Here is a 21,131-nt window from a genome sequence, read left to right on the forward strand (position 1 = left end):
GAGGTTAAAGGAAAGAAAGCAGAGGATAAGACAATTATCTTGATAAGGAATACAAGAAATGTTTAAGATAACCTGTTATTTTTGGGTTCAAACTTAAAGAGAAGATGATAACCAGTTACAGAAGAACACCAGTGAACAGAATACACTGCAAACAGACAGAGACAAACATAAGAATGAAAACCAAAATGATGGTGGGGACATCAGTTTTTAAGAACCCGAAGAGATAGCAACATTTCTCATCTTTCCTGAGAAGTGAGAGAAAAGGATATTCTTGTATCCTGAAAAATGTAGAAAAAGCACCTTTCCCCTGCAGACTATAGCCTATGTACATGTCCATTTCTGCTCCTGTGATCTGATTACAACACGCTCTCCCTGATGGTCAGTTTTGCAGAGAATGCACTGCTGTTAGCCCTTATCCACAGGGCCTTGAGCAGCACTCATGGGAGCCTACTCTGCAGGAGACAGAAATGCTGCAGAGATCTACCTGAGCACCCATCAGGGAAAATGGTGTCATGTTTGCAGGAACAGAGACTTTTTCTCTCCAGGAATGCAAAGGTGCTCACTACATATAATGTTTTTGATGGCACCTGGGGTTCTACTTAAAATCGTTGTGCCTGTCAAACCAATCAGCTAAACAGGAGACTATACAATGGCAGTTTACTTTGCAATCAGAGTACTTTGGAGAAGGCACTGAGTCTTCACTCACATCTTAAGAATCTTGACTTGCCTTGTAACAGTAATCTGTATCCAGTAACCGATAGGTAAATAAAGTCATAAAACTTTATGGGTAAATAAGTCATAAAACTTGCTATCTGATGTAAAACTGAAGACAAAAGGCAGTAGTAATCCATTCAACATATTCCTCCTCTAAATTAACTGGAGTTAATAACATAGAAAATGTGCAGAAGTGATACACTGTCATTCTGTCAATGATTTCTATCCAGCTTGTGATTGGGGTGTCATTTATAATTTGTACAGAAAATATCAGAGTCTTGATTTACCATCTCTTGGTAAATATCAGCTTTTGAACCTGTAAAAATCTGACTTATTTTCCAAGTGCAAACAAATACTCACACAAAACTGCATAATGCATTAGATGAACATAACTTGCATTCACCTCTGTAACATTTTGAAAAGTAATGAATCGTTGCTATTTCTGGAGCAGTAATTCTTACTTAGAAAGAAATTTTATCTTTGATTTTCAATCAGCTAGTCCAAACATGGCTTATGAATACAACAAAACAACAACCTTGAAATAAATGTGCTTATCTAGCACAGATTAATGCAAAAGCCCCAGAGATCCTTCCTGACTATTTATAAAGTAGTTTGCATTTAAGACTAATATATTACCATTGTCTTTGCTTGGCTGTTAAAAAGTGTGTGAATGACATTTGAAGAATAGCGTGCAAATGCATAAAGTGTGGGGAAAGAAACTCTTGAACAACTTTGGACCTAGCCTCCAGACAAGTCATATATAAATCCTTAGTATACTGAAGGAATTATAGGAGTGGATGCTAAGGTAATGGACCAAGACTGCCTAGAAGGCTGTGCTTCACTGAATTGGAAGTAGAAATTTAACTGCATTTATCTTACTGGGACTGTAATATCCATTTTTCTGACAAAAGAGCCCTTTCAGAGATGTACAATAATCTGATATTATAACCTATCATTTGGAGCAGTTAAGTTATTCTAAAGTTCCACTGCTGAAAGGCTCCACATTGTGCAGGTGTAACCTCCTCCACCCAGACTGTTCTACACAGACAACGGCTAAGAAAAGAAGAGTAGAAAAAAAGTTCTGATGCTTGGCTGTGTTATTCAGATTGCAACTTCTCTTTTTGCAGTCTCACCATCTACCCTAACTCTGAAGGAAGAATTAGCAAACAGTGCAATCCCCAGGGCTTCTCTTGATGTCAGCTGTCTGCTCAGCACTGAAGAGGGAAGGGATCAGTCTCTCTGGCATCCTTTATTGTGCACTGCTTTTACTAAACATCTGTATTCAGCAGGAAAAGTTTGGTCTGTGCTGCTACACCTTGGGCCCAAAAATTCCACGGAGGTTCCCAACATAATCCACTTATTTGTGTATGTTTGATAGGGTGGCAAGCCCTAATAAGACGTAATTCATAACCTCACCTTTAATACAACAATATTTTCCGCTTCAGCACAAGTTGTGAAGATGAAACAATGAATACAAGAAAAGAATTTGCATTTGGGTTTTGGTTTTTTTAGAATGCAAGGCAGTGACTTTTTAAAACAAAACATGCACGCGGCAAAACGTGGATTCAAACCATCCTCTCACATGCTCACATAAGTTTCACTGATGAGAGTTTTTGTCTCTGACCTAGAAGACTGGGTGTGGTGGATAACTGAGTGGTAATCAACTGAGCTCCAAAACTGCATACATACAATTCCATCTCTAAGAAATGACATACCCACTTATTACTGTAGCCATATAAAGACCCAATTTACGAAAGATTTCCCAGTCCTCAACTTCTATTATCTTCCCAGCAATTAAAAAAAGGATACCAATTGGCATATACCTGGAAAGCAAAAATAAAACTATCAAAAATGCATTCTAGAAATACTGCATGCTCACCATGAAATAATATCTTTCCCATAGTAATTTTTAAAACAGACAGAAAATGTGTTTTTATAGCCTGTTTCACAACAACAGATTTTTTGTCTTATGTTTCACATTGGACTTTATTCATTTGCAGCAAAGTTACAACAGAGGTGATGAAAAAAGAAGGTAAAAGTAAATGTAACCCTACATATAGTCCAGCTAGTATTACATAAAGTCTAGCTAGTACTGTATAACTTGTATCTCTTGTCACAGAATACACAGAAGCTGGGAAGGGGTATGGGCATTTGTTACAGCAAATGTTTGTGTATAGCCGCAGGCTCCACTAGGGGTGGAAGTTTGCAGGGTTGAGACCAGTGTCTGTCTAGTCTGTAATGACACAGAGATGGGAAAGGTGTCCTGTAGTTACAGGAGCTGCCCTGCAGCACTGGGGGCTATATCTGTATCACCTGCACAGAATAAAGTAAACCTGCACAAGGCCATGCCTTATGGATCTGAACAGCTGCATAGGCTACTGCCTACAGAAAATTAAAGGGAAATACCAGGAATTATGTTAGCACCAGCTCCACTGCAATTTTTCTTTTGGTTCCAGAAGCTCCAGAGAGCAGCTGTCACAGAGACAAGTTACTATTTCGGAGCTTTGAGCAGTATAAATTAATCTAGAAATGTGTGAATATATAAAATGCATAATTTAAAAATAGAAATTATAAATTTATAAAATGTATGCTATCTCATAAACAAAATTGTATCTTATCCCTGTAGAAAGCAGGGATACCTAGGTCCTCTAAACACTGATGAAAACAGAACTAATTCCTCATACTTTCAGCACAAATTTCTACCTTGTTTCAAACAACAGCTCCCACATCTGTAGAAACTCAGGGAACCTGTAGCCACAGTTTCTGGCACATACAAGAAAAATGGATAATCAATTTATGAGTAAATTCCTGTATGGCATACGCTAAGTCTGGAGTCTTGTTGTTGGTAATTTTCTGCAGAGGGGGGCAGCCTATCTCACAGGGCTTTAACTTAGCCTGGGACAAAACTAGCTGCTTAGCACAGGACCAGTTGCAGAAATTAATTTGCCTTTCTTTAAGGAAGCAAGGAGTGTGTAACTAAACTCTGGACAGGTTTGCTGTCTTACAAACATCTCAGTGTGCTGGGATGTAAAAAAAAACCCATGGAAGGGTCAGATCTGACAAGGTACTGATATGAAACATGTGCATATGAACAGAATATTGTAGTAAGTGACACAAGGCACTCCACACGTAGGATCAAACTCTGGAAAGAATTGTGTATTTATAACCCTGATCCTGTACTTGTGATTTGCACAGACAAAATTCTGTGAATAGCTGTGAAGTCCAACCAAACACTATCAGACGAGTTTCTATATTTTAAATTTTTTCTTGTCTGAGAGTATTATGAGAATGGGGTCTCACAAAATGTATTAGCAGGAGGTAAATGATGCTAAATTTTATTCTGCATACCATTTTGAATTTCGCTCTGTGCTGTGGCTTGCATATTAATTCAGATTTCTGAAGGAACTTAGTTACAAGGTAAGCTATCCTGTGAACATGTCAGGGAATAATACTCAAAACTCACAAGGGCATACGAGTGGTAATGCTTATCCTCAAAAGAGTCCTCAAATGAATAGTGCACTAGTTTTTTTATGAACATCTAGCAAGAATGTTTAAAAAACTCATGTTTCTTGGGAACCAATAGGACTGTTTCTTTAGTATATATTAAGTGGAAGCCCTGTCTCCAGTTTCCTCAAAAGAATCAAATTCTGTAGAGAGGAAAATTTTTACCAATCTTTCTTTGAAGGTAGCCTTCTGTAAAGCACTGGGAAAAGCAAACATGAAGTCTGATGTAGGAGTCTGCTCCTACCTCTTCAATGACAAAATCCACTTAAAGAAATTGCTGGAAAATGCCAGTATTATCCTTGGACTTACCACATAATTATCTGAACTATTCTCATTGTAGCTTCATTCAGTGCATTGAAGAAATCCAACAGCACTTGTCCCTTCTCTCCCATTTTCCCAATAACCATTCCAAAAACAAGACAAAAGACAATCAACCCCAGCGCATTGATGCCGTTGGAATATGTCCCCACGATTTTATATTCTTGGGTTTTGTTCTATAAATTGGAAGCAAGAGAAAAAAATACTATCTGAAAATAATGAATTTACTTTGAAAAGTTCTAAAATGAAAACACATGTAGATTTTTTTGAAAGACATGAAGCTCTTTCCAAGCCTCTCTATTGGCTTTCTGAAAGTGCCAAGTGGGCAAGTTCAGGAATACACTAAACTGAAATTGAACACATTGTATTTTAAAGCAAGGATCTGCCCAGACCTTAGCAGGGAGTAAAGCACTCCTAAATTTGTGTTGTCCTTTCTATAGACTTCTGACATGAGGTATGGCAAAGTCTAAGTATCCACAGTCATACTTTTAGGATATACTCCCCTACACTCAAGATTTAGTCCCCACTGGAAAGCAGAACACAAATGTAGAATCCTTGTGTTTGTTTCTGAGCAACTCAAGGGTTTGTATCTGGATTTAAGATAAATTCACCATTGCGTTACAACTAGGACATCAGTGTAATTGCATAATTTATAGGAGAATTGTATGCATATAACATAAAAATCCTACTAAAGGGGTATTAATACATTCTTCTGTGCAGCATGAAGGAAAGGGTGCAATTCTTCACTACATTCTGGTCCAGGAATTAATTATTGTCTCTTCATATAGCTCATCTTCCCATGCTATTATTACTTTGAGATGAAATTTGGAAGGAGTATAACAAAATGTATATTGATTTGGTATTGTTTATAGTTCTGTGTTCACATTCTATTGAATTCCTTTCTCCCTCTTCTCCAGAATAAGTCTAGACTTAATACACCATTAACACTCGTAAGCTTTCCACGCCTCTAATGAAAGGCTTGTTAAATCTCTTCACTTTTGTCTCTGTACATTTGTTTTCAGAGTAACAGACTATTAATTAACAAAAGTTTATATTGGTTTTTTTTCTATTAAAAAAATTCTATTATTATTTTCAACTAATTTTCTTCTTTAGAGCTTATAGTTACAGTCATTGCTACTCAAACATCTCATGGTGATATACATCTAGTCTTTCCACAGTGAGTGTTGAATTTCTCAGAAAATTGACAATTCATAAGAAGATAAATATAATCAATCTTCATCTATTATCTTTGCACTAGTCAATCACCCATGGGCTCCTTGATGTTCTTAAACCTACTGGAAGATACTTCCAATGACCTCTAAGCACCTAGTTATTAACTTCTGTGCTCTTGCTAAAATTTATCTATGTGCTATTTCCATTCATTTCTTCATCACTAACCACATGAACTAAACCAAATTTAGTCTATATTCTTTCTCCCTGCTTGATATATTATGAAGGAATAAATGGATAAAGGTTGCACCTCTGAAGCCTTTGCTGTCGTAGCCGTTGTAGTGGGTTCTTCTCGAAATAGGGAGCTATTTTTATCCACAGCAATTGTAGCTTTAACTTTTTCACGTTTGGTTTTATACTGGAAAAGATTTTTTTAAAAAACAGAATAAATTATTTAGAAACATGAGAAAACTGAAGAACAGACAAAGGCATAGCCTCTGCCCAGTAAACATAAGAGAAAAATTAACCAATCTGACTTGAAGGTAGCAAACATAGACAAAAATTTTTTTTCCCAATTCATCTGAGCCATCAGGGTTCTGTACCTCAGAAGCTGTAGATCAAACAAGAGATTCACAAATAACATGCTATGAATTCTGCTCGCCAGGATCTTGAATACCCTGTGGATGTGCTGCAGTCTTTCAGGGCATGAGCTAGAGCTCCTGACAACAGCAAGAATTGCTGACAGCCATGTCAGGAGAGGTCTGTAGGGCAGATGCACCAGATGCAACCAGGCCCTTGGTGATGTGGTCAGCGTAACTAATGCCATTGTGCTAGGCAAACAGCCTTTCTTTGTGGTCAAATGGGTTTTATATTTCTGTTTATATTTCTGTTTCCCCACACTGCCAGGTCTTCAAGGTCCTGTGTACCAAGCAGACAAACTGAACAGACTTCCTCCCACTACTAGCCTCCAGATTCCTGGCACTAGGCTGACTATGCCTCTCCTTATTTTTCTTAAATGTTCCAAGCACTCAGCCAGACAAGTGGTGTTGACACAGTCACAGAACAAGGAATTCTAACAGCATTCTTACACTGTCCATAAAACCAAGCAGGTGCAAGTCCTCATGAGTAACTTCGACCAAAACTGCTACAGGACAGTGAGACCTGGTAGTCAGGGATGCCTCCATCATTGTCTTCTTCCTCTGAGGACTGAGTGACCAATCTGTATTCTTTTATATGTTTTTCAAGCCTAGATGATAACTGATAAAGCAAAGTACTTGATACACCAAGTATTAAGATTTGACCATATATGCACTGGCTCCAGGTGATTAGAAAACTTAAGCTGAATGGTGCTAGGATAAAACTGTACTACACTGATTCTGCTCATAGAAATCCTGTTGTTATTCTGATTGTAAGTTCTGTGCAATACTAATCATAATATTCCATTAAGAAAATAAGACTTTAATAGTAACTACAGTTTAGTGCCATCATCATTCTATAAAGGATCCCTAAAAGAGCCTGCCTTGTCCCCTTAGTGTTGGGTGGCCAGTATTGATGAGAAAAACTACATGGAGAAGTTTTATAAAGTGAGTTGTGCATAGCAGCATATCTGATATCAATTTCTGGGGAGGGTTGACTGGTAAATCTAATATATAGACAGAAGTTTCCTCTTTCATCTTCCAACATTCACTCTTCCTGTAAGATGTCTTGAATAGACTACTTGAATAGTTATCAGCCTTTTCCTTCAAAGGATTTGGTCTGGAAATCGACATTAGATGTGAGACACTTCAGGGTGAGGGCTAACTTACACAGACTTCATGAGACACAGAGGGACCTTAGGAACAAGGAAACAGATCCTCATAAGATGGTTCTTCTAACTCGTGTTGTCCCAAAAGGAAAAATCTTGTCTTACACACTGCTTGGTTTCTGCATCCAGCTTCTAAACAGTGTCTTTCCACCTCTTAATAGCTGATAGCAGAGTGTTTATCATAATTGCAATGGAACCAAGATGCCTTAAACTCCCACCTTTTTATAGAGATGAAGGTATTCCTGGACTTCTCATAAATAAGTTTCGCCTGACAACTTTTTTTGTGACAGAAGAAAACAATTTGTGGTTAACAGTGAAAACTACAGAACAGGAATGTTCAAACTTACCTGCTGGAAACAGGCCTGAACAAGGTTCTCTGGGAACATATTCCTGTTAACAGGCATAGAAGCATTTCAATACTACAGCATACTAAGGAAAAGTTGTTTGCTATAAACAAAAGGATAACATTTGATGCTTATAAACAGATCATGTTGTGGTTTTTTTTAGCAGAAAGGAGTATATTTAGCATCAGCAGATATAGATATATAGATATATTTCTTTCTTCCAAAGAATTAAGGGTTTAAGAGTCCCAGTGACTATTTTTCTCCTTGCACCTGTTGAACTTTTGGGCTTTTTTTTAGTATTTGACATTTCTATTGGTAAGCTACTAAACCCCATGGTTTTTCCCTGCTACATTATCTCCTTGACCTGCAAAAAGAATACAGGACACACTATAGGATATGTCAAATACAGGCAGAAGAGAAAAATAAAAAACCTCTTGCAAAGGCTGTGCTGTAAGAATAAGATATTTGGTGTGCTCTATTGTAGTTTTGAATTCAGAAAAAAAATCTTGGTTAATGGTAAATTCTCCTGTGTTAGTCTGGCGTCAAGGACCATTTTCACACACTGAAAAAAAAAAAGAGATTTAATGCAATGCGGTTTTATGGCTCCTTTTCCAAATGCCAATTTCAGATTCAAACAATTGCAAAAAGAAAGCATTAATGGGGTATTTGGTAAATATCCAATCTTGAGCAGAAAAATGCATTTTTATACTGAAGCAGAAGCTTTTATCTCCCCTACAGATCTTTCACAAGCTCCTGCCTTTAGTTTTCAAGTTTTTAAAGCAAAATCTATTCAAAAGCAAAATCAGTTTGTGCAAGTGTGGGTTTTTTCTTCATCTTTACAAGACTGTCTGGATTTGAATCCTAAATCCATTATTTTTATTTATATTTTTGAATATAAATATGTAGGGAAATTAATTCTAATTTCTTTAAAAGAGAATTTCAGATCCTTTAACTGCTAATTTGCAGTCTTAAATTTGTTTGCAAGAAGTTGAGCTATCATCTGTAGCAAATCCCTAAACTACTAGGTATGTGGCAGTTGATTCTTCCATGACAGATTAAGTAAAAATTCTATGAAAACAAAATGGTGGGCAGGAATTGTGACCCAGAACAGAGACTAAATACATGAGAAGAAAAAAAATCAACAGAAATATTTCTGAAGGTACTACGTAGCCTCTATTGAAAATGCAGCTTTTTTGGGGTGTTATTTTTCTTCAAATTCTTTAAACATGGTAGCTCTGAAAACCTGCACATGTCTTCTGCAGGCTTTTCTACGGGTTTCCTTCTTCTAACCTCTTTAAAGTATCTATCATTGTCCATGATGCTAATGGGGAAAGGCACAATATAAGGTTGCCTTAGACACTGGTGATGCAGCAAACTTCTTGACTGTGGAACCCTTGCTGCCTTGAGGAGGGGAACCATAGCTCTACAATTTCAGCTGGTTGTCTGTGCTGGATGACATAGAAGCTGCCAGTCAGTAATCCACCAGTAATCCATCAATCCTTTATGGATCTTTTCCTCATAGTAGACAAATCTAGCATGTCAAGTTCTGTGAAGGAGGGATTTTTTTTGTCACTGGTTTATTATCCGAAGTCTATGGTGTATAGTTTTTTTTAAACAAACTGCTTTGAGTATATTTTAAAATGTCTAATTTGATGAAATACAACTTATTCTCCCCTTATTCGTCCAAACATCATCAGAAATCATTTTATTACATTACATATCACAACTTTATTTGTGTTTGTTTGGACTTCTGCAAAGGGGATATGGAAACTAAAAATTAAAATCTCACCTGAGCAGATCCAGCATGGCATCAACAGTATTGACTTCTGGGGTACTGCCCACTCTGTGAATCTCACTTGCTCTTTGAGTCACTCCAGGTTTAATGGTCACAACAAGGATAATCCCTGCAGCAGGAGGAGCAGAGAGCTCACAGTGTAAGCAGAGGCATTGGTGCATTCTTCCTCAGTATATCCTGTGTAGCCAAACTCTTTGTGAACTCAACTAAATAAACACTTTCCCTGGGTACTTCTGCTGGTATGTGCAGAAAAGAAAAGTCTGCAGATGGTGTCCTTAAATGTGTGGGTTCCCCTAGTACAGGAGGTACTTGCAGACGTGCCCCTAGACTTCATCACTTCAGCTTTTTTTTTTTTTTTTAATGTATTGTACTAGATCACTACTGCTCACCAAGTGGGTAAATTACTTTAGCTGGGCTTCAGATTAGTATGCTGCAACTTTTGCAGAGCGAATGTATTTAATTGCTCTTTACCTTTTCCTTTGTGTAGTTCTTCTTGTTACTAGCTTTCAGATTTGAATACAAGTGTGCACTGTCCAGTGACCCCAAAGTCACACGGTGTTTTATTAAAGTTAGGTAGTAATAAAGTTATGTAAGAGAAGGGCTTCAGAAAAAGAAAGAAATAAAAAATTGTAGGTTAAGAAATACTAGATTTGGCTTTGTAAATACTGAAATCAATGACAAATTTTTCATTTACTTTAGTGGCTTCATTTTAAGCATTTTTACAATTGTTATTCTTCAAATGCATATTATTTTCTCTCTCTCTTTTTTCTTTTTTTTTTTTTTTTTCTTTTTTTTTTTTTTCTTTTTTTTTTCTATACAAGTCCAAAGAAAGTCAAAGCAAATGAAACTACAAAATTCCAGTGAAGGAAGAAAGAGGCATTTGGATGATCTTTCAATCAGGCAGGAACAAGTCTTTCTAATGAATAAAAGCAGTACTGCATTTGCCCAGCTCTGCATTATGAAACAAGTAATGTCACAATGCTATGGAACAACTTAGGATAGCAATGACCGTGGGAGATTGTCTGGTTTAACAGATTACCCAGGGTTGGGACAATTTCAAGGTTAGATACATACTAATGTTAGTCTTTAAAAATATTCCTTCTTATGTATTGACGGAAATTTCCCAGACATTAGATAGATTGGTTTATTTTGTTTGTTATTTAAGAAGGCTGGCTGAGGATGTTTCTTTAAGCAAATATGGAAGGTGTCAATGTTGCTTGTCAGGAATGAACTTCCTGTAAGAGGAGATGTGAATTTCAGAGATGTAGGATTGGAGCCTGGCAGTGACAGAGGGGAAAAAAACCTTTGAGGCAAGAAACAAGATAACAAGGGAACCAGTATTTTCTGTCATTCTTTCAGGTGTGACACACTACATATTTTTCAGTCTGAGAATCAGGAACAAGCTGTCAGTTTTGCTATTGAGGAAATTAATTTTGTATTTAAGGCTGGTCTTTGACATTCATTTGGCTTTCTCACTGCTGGTCACCTTTCACCTCAGCAGATAGCTCCTAATCTTCCCTGAGCTGAAATCTGAAGTATATGGTGAAATTGCCTGTGGCTTCACTTTGGATATGAACACAGCCCAACCGTAGACAGCAGAACTAACTTCTCTATTTATCTGTCTATAGGTAATGTCAGGTTACCTGAACCTGGTATGATCCCCCATCTCGTCTCCACATCCTGTCTTGGGAAATTAGTAATGTCACAGTACAGTATATTTGTAATTAGGCAATGCTATGATTAAAAAAGTTACAGAATCACAAAGTACCTAGTATTACAGCAATGACTGTAGTGGAGACATAATATACAACTGCTCGCAAACCAATCTTCCCAGAAATGTTGGAATCCAAAGCAGCAACACCTGCAAAAAACAGCCACAAAAACAAAACAATAAAAACTAGTCTTACAAGAATGTTGTCATTTTTGTAGAAAGAAGTAGTTATTGTCTCTTATTTCTATGCAGGAATTTTTTCCTTATTCAAGATGTTTCTAAATACTTAATTGGCATTTGCACTTCTGAAAAATATCTGTAGCTGACCAGCATATTTGCTTCTTCTTCTTTGCAAAAATCTGTTGGGGTTTTTTTCCCTTTTTTTTCTCGGACAAAATTGTCACAATTTATTTCCTAATTCGCTTAACTAATAGCTTCAGTTTTTCCAGATCTGTAACATTGTGGCTTTAAAGCTAAAACCCATGTGAAGGGAGTTACTCAGGTCTGTTACCCCAGGTTATTCAAAGGCACAGCAGAAAAGTAAGGATCATTTCTGGTAATTAACAATCATTTCTGCATTAACAGGTTTACTGTTTTTAAATTTTTGGCTAAAGCTTTTTTCTGAAGCTTGGGTGGTTCACACTTCTCCACCTGTATATGTCATTGTCATGAACAGGGGGTGGATTTACTAATGAAGGTAGGGAAAGTGCTGAAACAGGTTTCATACGGAGGTCAACTTAGCTTCTGGCAACAATATTAGATGAAATTTCTCGTGAAGTATTTCTTAATTGTTTAAAAGATTTATAAAAGCTGTATGTGTAAAATCAGTAACCAGGGAAAAATGAGCATTGTCACTCCAAAACTTGTCTGTTTTTAACAACATTAGTTAATAATTCACTGCTATCTCTTTATTATACATTTGTGATCCATTTATATTTGTATGTTTATGGAGTCAGTTTATAAAAGACTGGCTAGATTCCTTCATACACAAAAGCAAAACCACCGGGAGGATATTTAGCCTCAGAGAAGTGTGATTTTGTAGGGAAAAAATAGTTTCAAAAGTGAAGGAAGAAAAACCAAGAGATCTGACATACATGTAACTTACTGATCTTTGAGCTCAAGAAGGATCTTAGCAAGCACAGTTTAACCATGTGTTGATGTCTCTTTCAGAAGGTATATTAACAGCCCTGACAACTTGTACCTGGAGGCATATAATGTCTTACTAGTTCTGTTAATTGTTATTCAAAATGCAAACAATACCCAGAGGGGAAAATGAAGGTTACTTTATTTCATAATCTGATTATCTTGTGGTTTTCCATGGGATAGTGTATCATCAGACTGAGTACAGAAGAACTACACATATATACAGGAATCATAACACAAAGATTATCTCACTTGTAGAGCAAGTAAGGATAACTAAGGAACTATTCATATGGCAGAAGAATACAGATCAATGCAGAGAAAAACAATGCCACAGCTATTACAGGAAGCTGTCAGCAGCACGGATATTGTTTGAGGCACGAATAACAGAATGGACACAGAGTCTGGGACATGATTTCTATTTCTCACCTTGGGAACTGGGGGGGAAAAAGGTAGAAAGGAGGACTTTTCCATTGCTGTGGGCTCAGCTGTGGAAATCATAGCAGCAAGAACTCCTGAGAATGGATAGTTTTGGGAGGAAATGGTTAAAACTGGAAGATCTGGGGAGGAGGAGGGAATAGTTTAGACCAAAGTGACTTTGCAGCTGGGAATGCTAAAAATGTCAGTGTGGGAAAACTCCATTTATTATATCTAGTGTGTGGTTCACCCAGTGCCTGTTTCGAGAAGTGGAATTCCTGTGGAGAGATAACACACCCTCACAGACATGCAGGAAGCCTTCTGTTACAGAGAGGCAGGCCGCAAGCACTTCCCCCGGGCTGGCCACTAGGATGAGCTAAGCCTAAGGGAGCCTGTGTCCATGTGTCTCTGCCACCTGGCATTGCTGGTGAGGTAATGGAATAAATCTACTCTTCGCATTTCATCTGTAGCTCGGCAATTCCCTTGGTTACCTGATTGTGTCAATTCACACCAATAGTAATAAATAATGCTTTCCGTGGACAGGCCTGTTTTCAAAGGCTGTCAATGTTGAAACTTCTGCACCGGATAAATTAACTTGGAAGGATTCACATAACTTTTTGAAAGAGAGCAAACAGGTATTGTCACTGTTTCGTATCTTTTAACGAAAAGTTCATAAAACCTGGAAATACTTGGAATTTTATTCTAAAACTTGTGCCTTGTTTTTTTGTTGTTGTTGTTGTGGTTTGGGTTTTTTTTGTTTTGGTTTGGTTTTTTTGTTAGGGTTTGGGGTTTTTTGTGGGGTTTTTTGTTGTTGTTTTTGTTGGGCTTTTTGTCTTGTTTTCTTTGGTTGGTTTTTTGTTTTTTTGGTTTTTGCCTGACAGTCTTGTTGACTTAGTCAAGAGTCTAATAATCATGAAAGGTTATTTCCTGGAGTAGTCAGTTATAAAGATCCAACAGTTAATATAAAAGGAGATTCCTGTGACAGGCATTGTTCTGGCTCCAAATGAAATCCCTTTGCAAACTGTTATGCTCAGTAGAGTTATAGAGGTATAGTAAAGGTAAACTTGCCCCTGCCTTTTTAAACTGGATAATGATCCTCTTAGTGAGAAAGCTGTGCTAGGAACCAGCCTATCCTTCCATTGTCATGTTGGTGCTGCTTTTCTGGTAACCATAAAACCACACAAATCATTCAGACAGACATGGTTGAACAAGTACAAGTATGGTCTGAGAATGATTGGCAGGGGGCTTGCAATTTTTGGAAAGCTGCTGTACTCTGAAACCTGCATTCAGAATGATGTTTCCATTTAGAGACTGAAATAGCATTCACTACAAGTGCCACAGACACAGGTTTGCACTGGGTGATGTATACTGCTAAGCTCCTTTTTTTTTTCCATGTTAGCTTGTTACCCATAAGAAAATATGATATATAATAATAGAGCTCTATCCAGATATGTCCTACTGTCATGACTGAGCAATTAATAACATGATTGATAGCTACTAGCCTTTTTCTCAATATAACTGAAAATTGAGATTCCCTTTGTAGTTACATCATGGCTTTACAGATTTTTGGACATAACTGAAAGAGTTAATGGAAGATGTATTGAACAAAGCACTAACACAATTACTCCTACAAAGTTAATAATACTAAACTACTACACAACACTGATTTCAGTTCAGAAGAAAACTAAGATGCCACATACACTGCTCCAAAAGGAAAGCCTGCAGTGTTATTCAAAATTAGATCACAAAAGCAGTGTAATTAGGTTTGGTTATCTACTTTGGATTACCACTAAACTTTTTCAACTAATTTATTTGTTCTTTCTTCCCTCAATCTATCCCCGAATTTAAACATGTTTGAACAGATAAACTGGCAATATAATTTACTGTATAGAGTTTGAACAGGCATGATGGATTCTCCTCCATCCCTGGGCATTTCAAAACTGCAGTATTTCTGATTACTCCCTTAAATTTTCCTACAAAATATTTCCTAATTCAGCTGTAGCATAAAATGCTGTTCTGTTGTTATGATACAAAAAGGCTTAAGTAAGATCATCACGAAAGACACCAACTGATGTTGAAATCTGTTAATCTCTCTGCCCATATCATTTTAGCAGAACAGAGTTAGGGTTTTAATAACTGAAGTCAAATTTTGGAATCAATTGTCTAGTCTTCTGCAATTCACCTTCCATGTTTTCTATGTTAGTCTCCGTTTTAACGCTCTTGGTACTCTTCTCTTTTTTTTCCCCAGTTTTCTCTATTTTGCATCACATACACTTGCAAAAGAATAAACCCCAAAACAGTCAGTGAAATCAAGTCTCTCCCTTCTATTTTTTTTTGTACTAAGACCTCAAAACCCTACTAAAGTGAAATGCTGCACTGCAGCAATTTTTTTTATTGTTCAAATTTAAAACTACTTCCCTGAAATACTACTGGATAAAGCTACCTAAGGGAATAGTCTGATTCAAACAAAACTAAGCTTAAATATGAAGCATGGTCTTCCAGAATTTTTTACTAGTAGCCACTGCACATAAAATGTGTTCACTTTAGAGGCCTGTAAAAATGCATATGTACAAATGGCCAAATGGCTTTGGCCTGAGGTATAGTACTGTAATTCCAGAGTTGTTCACTATGCTCTTGTGAGACCAGTGCTATGGTCCTGTGAGATCTGGTAGTGAAAAGGGTTGTGTGAAGGACTGGAAACACTCTCAAGGATCTTCTGACTTTCAGAAATTATCATCTTCTAAGTTCCCTAGGGGTAACACCCACATCCTTAGAAATTGTCACACCATTCTACAGATTGGAATACATGCAACTGAGCACTCAGACCTATGCTTCCAGGCACTCTTTTTCACTACATTATGAGAGACTTAATCTACAATTTTGTTCAGTGGTTGACTCTGTTCAACAGCAACAATCATACCTAGACCCCCTGGAATTTTTTATTTCTGCTTTACAAATTTCAGTGTCATCATCAAGTCCATCTCTTGCAGTACTTCTTAGGTGTTCTCAAGCTTGCGAAGACTGGTGGAAGCTGACAAGATCATCACTTTATTCGCATGACACATTTATCATTATGTATAATCCGTAAGAGGCCAGGCTGTTTAACTCCTTTGCCAACACAGCTACACTTGAGGATCAATACGTGAGCTTTCTTGATGACACTTGGCCAGCTCCTAGCACTGACAGTTGTTCTCCTTAAGTGATCCAGGGCCCAAAGGAAGAGTCTGACTCAAGGTCCAAGTTCACACTACTGCCAGCCACATGCTATATTTCTTTATTAATTTTAGACGCTAATTAAATTCTGATGAAAAACAACTCAAGTATGGTGCACATCAACTGTACACAATTCTCTCAGGGTTCTGATATCTAATTCCCTATCAAATTCTCAACTGTAACAAAAATATAACAAGAAAAGTTCCTGAAGAATAGAACTGCTTTTAGATAGTATGCTTTTAGATCTTTTCAGCTATTACCACAATATTGATTCAAAGGCAAAACACAGTACTGAAACTGCCCCAAACTGCCAGCAGCCTTATTGATTTAATTGAGGAATTTCTGTGGTCACTAGATAAATCACAGGTGTTCACACTTTATTTCTTCATGTCCATTTTGGCTCTTCCGGCTGCAATATGCAGTCACTACATCATAGAAACGACACGACTGGTGAATATCTTGGAGAACAAAATTTTTTTACACAATGTTGCGTAAGATATATAAAAATAGAAAACCATATCTGGCTCTTAAAATGCATATAGAGAATTTCAGTAGGCAATCCTGTTAATGGAACCACAATGTCTTATATGAAAGAAGTAATGTTATTTTATGGCTGAGGTGAACTGTGTTATGTGTTGTTGCAAAAAGGTAATATTTATTCTTTAAAAAATACTAAGAAAAAAACTCCCAAACCAGTGCTGACATTCTGCCTTTGATAAATGGCTGCCTGAAATACATGAAGTTTCTTGGCTTTAAAAGATGGAGCTGGGATTGTTTCTAATTTAAGACATGAGCAGTATTAAAATTTCAGCTACATGCGACTGGTATGACCTCTCTGTTCCAAAGTGGTTTTGAAATATCATTTACCTAGTACGGAGAGTTCTTATTTAATCCACTGGTCATCACAGAGCTGGTAGTTAGGCCATAAAATGAACCTTTCTTAGGTGTAAGTGAAAATTTTAAATTAGTTGCCATACTTTTCTTCTACTTGCAATGGGAAACACTACCAATACTAAAACAGCATTTGGCATGTTCAGAAGACAGACATGCTTTTTATCTGAGGAGTGAACACTAAATTCTAGCTCCAGTGCTGAGCAAGCTTATTGCTTGCACAAGCAGTGTGTAGCAAGCTTATAGCTTATTTTCTTATTTCTCTATGTATCTAAGAGAATCCAAATCTGTATTCTTGTTCTATGAGCTATACCAGCTCTAATCAGTTACTGCTAGGAAAGGAAGGCATCTTACACATGTAAGACTAGATTTCATCATCATATTTCCATGTAAATTTTGTCATTATTTAATAGTTGGGTCATAGACACGAACAAGAAAATTTCCTTTACACTCCAGGAAAAGGCCCTTTCTGCTGCCCCATAGCTTGGGACAGTTCAAACATAAATTCAGAAGAATGTTTTTCTCAGGGCTTCTGAAAAGAAAGGATTCCAAAGCCAGTTGTCCTCTGTCCTTTTGTTCTTGGCCCAGTATTTCCTTTTGTCCTTCATCTATGCTCACTTTTTGAAGGTAAAATCCTTCCATATACAATTCAGAAAATAAGTGCAACGAGGGAATCACTGTGGTGAATTCAGAGCCTATCCTTTACTGAAGACATTTTTGAGTCATCCATCATTTTTCCCTCTTCCCATTTCAGACTCTGAGCTCTTTCTCTCCTATTTTTCCCTTTTATTTGCATGATTTAGTAGTACAAGTTTGCCCTGACTGTCATTAATCTCCTGAAAGGTAATTTTCTTCATATTCTCCCTGCAATTTCAGTTTCTAAACTAGGTTCAACAGCAGTTTGTGCTGCTTCTTCCAAAAGCTGAATGGTGAATCTTTTCCTCTTTTTTTTTTTTTTTTTTTTTTTTTTTTTTTTTTTTTTTTTTTGGTGCTCTGTGGAACTCTCTGGGAAATGCAATACCATGTTCCTTGTGTATGAACAAGACTATCAGGACCGAATACATAATTCACCACTGTCTACCGAAATACCACTCACATGCAGGACTTCAGGCAGCATGATGTTATGTACGAGTCCACTGCTCATCTGAGACAAAGGACTCATTACTATTGCCTGTAGATCATTCTCAAACATCTTTCACTTGTTGTGCATCTCATATTTTATTTTTTCCTCGTGTTTACTGTCATGGGGTTTGGAAGGATTTTTTGCAACTAGACTTTCCCCAGCTAACTGAATGATCACTTTAGCCTCTCATTAGGTTAGTTCCAAGTCAGATGTTGGCTGAGAAGATCAGGTAATGAAAAAGCTATGGCAAATGGAAGCTCCAAACACACAATAATATGCAGTCTCTCAAATGAGATTTTTCATGATCTATTGTCTTTAATGTTTTTACTAGAAGTTTTCTGTTCCTATTCTGACAGTTCTTCTACAACAGCAGTTATCCTCTTTTCAAATGTCATTGTTACTTACTGTAAAGGAAAAGGATTTCTATGGCAGCTTGTAGCAATTACCTTTTCAATAGACTTGATAAAAATTTCATTAATTGCTCTTCTTTGGAACAAATGATTGTTACTCCACTAGTAGGTTGTGTAAATGCAACAGGAGAATGTCTTATAAATGAAATGAAAAAAACAAGCATATGACAGGGGGGCAGTGTGAGCGAAAGAGTGGGAAAGGGAGATAGATGCATGCAGGTAATGCGTTAGCATCTGTTTGTGCTATTTAAATATCACCAAAAATTCAAGTCAGAAAATTCTCAGTTTTTAATTAAGTGATCTAATGACACTTGGATTAGCATGTCAAATATCGCTCTTTTAACTTTTGAGAGGCATTGAAAAAAGATTACTTGGAAAAAAACCCCAACAAACAGACTAAAGTGTGGAATGCAACCAGAGTTACAACAGTCCAAATAGTGAGAGATGTTTAGGATCATTTAGGATGGGGCTGGAAAAGTAGTTGTAATGAATCTTTCTAAATGCCAGATAAGGTGGAATGGGAGACAACAGTTTATAGCAATGAAAGGGTGAAGATCATTATAAAACAGAGGGAAATTCAGGTAAGATTTGAAGAAAAATTTATGACCCTGGATATCAGTTTGCTAAGGGACTGTTGTGCTGTATTTTTGGCAGTTGGCACAATCCTTGTATTATGGTATTTCCCTACAGAGCTTATTGGAGACATGCAGAGAAAGAGGGTATTAGTATTGCCTTCTATTCATCATTTCTAGGAACATTTTTTCTCTAGAAAGCTCTTAGAGGTTATATAATCTTTTTATATAATCCTTTTCAGGACAGATGATGTTCCTTGGTTGGAATATAAGAAAAACTTAAAAGGAGGGAAGATGACACATCTATCTGCCAAGATGGACAGGCTAACAAAATTCATTACAGAAATCAGATTCAGTTCAAGGATGTGGCAGAAATATAGCCCCTGCACTGTTGCTGGTGATACATGTATGGAGTGTATACAGAAAACCTGTAGTTTTGAAAGTACTTGAATTCTCTTGAAATTACTGGTGGCAAAATGTATAGGTGGACAAGGTTTAACTTCCAAGCTATTAAAAAAAGCCCTTTAACATGACACTGCATTTTTAATCGATTGTGATATCTACTCACAGAGGAATGGAGGTGAATGAAAAAGGTGAATGAAATCTGGTTTACCTAGTGAAACAGTTGTTTATGTCCTGAACTCCACAAGTGAACAGCAGAAGCCACCAAGTGACTTTAGACCCATCTACAGTGGTGCCACCAGCAGTGCCCACAGTGATATGGCTAGGACAGGAGGCAGAAACAGCTGGTGCCACAAAATGGCTCTTGTATTGGAGCTCTTTGCCCTTGAGAGCTGGTGGTAGTCATGCTCCATGAAGCAGAAGTGCACTTCAAAGTCTTATTACTATAATTTAACCTTAAATAATGTAGGGCCTGTCTCAGTTGTATGAGGTCAACTGATATTGATGGGAAAGGAGTAGATGACTATGACAGAAGTAATCTGAAGAAGAAGGGCACAAAGTCTTGTCCATTAATAACCCATGACTCTGCCATCCTGCCTGCCTCAATGACTGTACATGGACAGCAGGGACAGAACTTCCAGCATCCCTCAGTACAACTGAAGGCAGAACTAATCAACAGTACTGTAATGTTTTCTGACCTTCACACAATTAATGATACAGAGAGAAGAGGTGAGCCTCCTGTCTGAGCCCAGATAACTACTTTACTAATACTATCTAATGGATCTGATTTTCTTGGAAGTTCTTTTGGCTTAAGAAACAGCAAAGCATACAGAGAACATGCAGGTATTTCAGAAGACAGTCCCTGAGTATGTTAAGCTAGACCAGTAATTTCCCAAGGACTGTGCTGGTAATGTACACAGCCTGTTAAGGATGCCTCAGTAATGGAGCATCTCCCAATAGCTGCACTTCTTGGACTTGTAAAAATGGAAACTGCTGAGGCAGCTGCCATTCCAGGAATGATGACACCAGAGAAAAATGGATTTGGGTGCCCTGCATAATAGGAAAAACCCACATTTGACCTCCTGCCATTTTCTTATCTGTACTATTTTACAGTACTGTAAATATATGTATATACAATGTATATATGAAATGCAACTAGCAGGTCTATTCCTGGGCATTACCACAGTCTTAGTATATTCCAACTTAAATTACAAATAGAGTGAGTAAAATAAATAAAAAAGTGGTTGTTTAAAATCTGAACTGTTCTGATTTTCAAAAATAAACATGAGAAATAAAAACAATCTGATTAATTCAATTTTTTTTTTCTCATTGCATTCTAGCTCTTTTGTATCCCATTTTGTATATTTTGTTTTCATTCTCCAAATCCTTTGGCACTGTGATAAAACAAACTAGTATCCTTCCAGACACAGATCCAACACAGATCCAAGGTAAGAAGCTCACCCTTTAATTTTGAACAACTGAAAAGGACAAATAACCAAGTCAACACATCCATTCATCAGTCACAATCTAACATACTCTTTACACAGGGAAAATAGCAGACTCTGCAAATGCAAAAAGTCACATGGCTTTGGTAATTCACTGG

General features: G+C 37.1%; 1 protein-coding gene across 2 annotated transcripts in view; it reads right to left on the reverse strand.

Moving 5' to 3' along the window:
- The window catches only part of SLC1A1 (solute carrier family 1 member 1), a 51,948-nt gene that overhangs the window by 8,935 nt on the left and 21,882 nt on the right, over positions 1 to 21,131 (reverse strand). For both annotated transcript variants that reach the window (XM_066180863.1, XM_066180862.1), the window contains exons 3-8: positions 11,418 to 11,510; positions 9,644 to 9,758; positions 7,858 to 7,900; positions 6,017 to 6,124; positions 4,528 to 4,712; positions 2,430 to 2,537 (exon numbers count right to left, since the gene is read on the reverse strand). In XM_066180863.1, coding sequence (XP_066036960.1) covers positions 2,430 to 2,537; positions 4,528 to 4,712; positions 6,017 to 6,124; positions 7,858 to 7,900; positions 9,644 to 9,758; positions 11,418 to 11,510 — 652 coding nt within the window. The remainder of the gene's footprint in view (positions 1 to 2,429; positions 2,538 to 4,527; positions 4,713 to 6,016; positions 6,125 to 7,857; positions 7,901 to 9,643; positions 9,759 to 11,417; positions 11,511 to 21,131) is intronic.

The sequence above is a fragment of the Chamaea fasciata genome, unplaced genomic scaffold (genome assembly GCF_029207755.1).
Source record: "Chamaea fasciata isolate MVZ Bird 193981 ecotype frontalis unplaced genomic scaffold, bChaFas1.0.hap1 SCAF_4, whole genome shotgun sequence".
Classification (NCBI taxonomy): domain Eukaryota; kingdom Metazoa; phylum Chordata; class Aves; order Passeriformes; family Sylviidae; genus Chamaea; species Chamaea fasciata.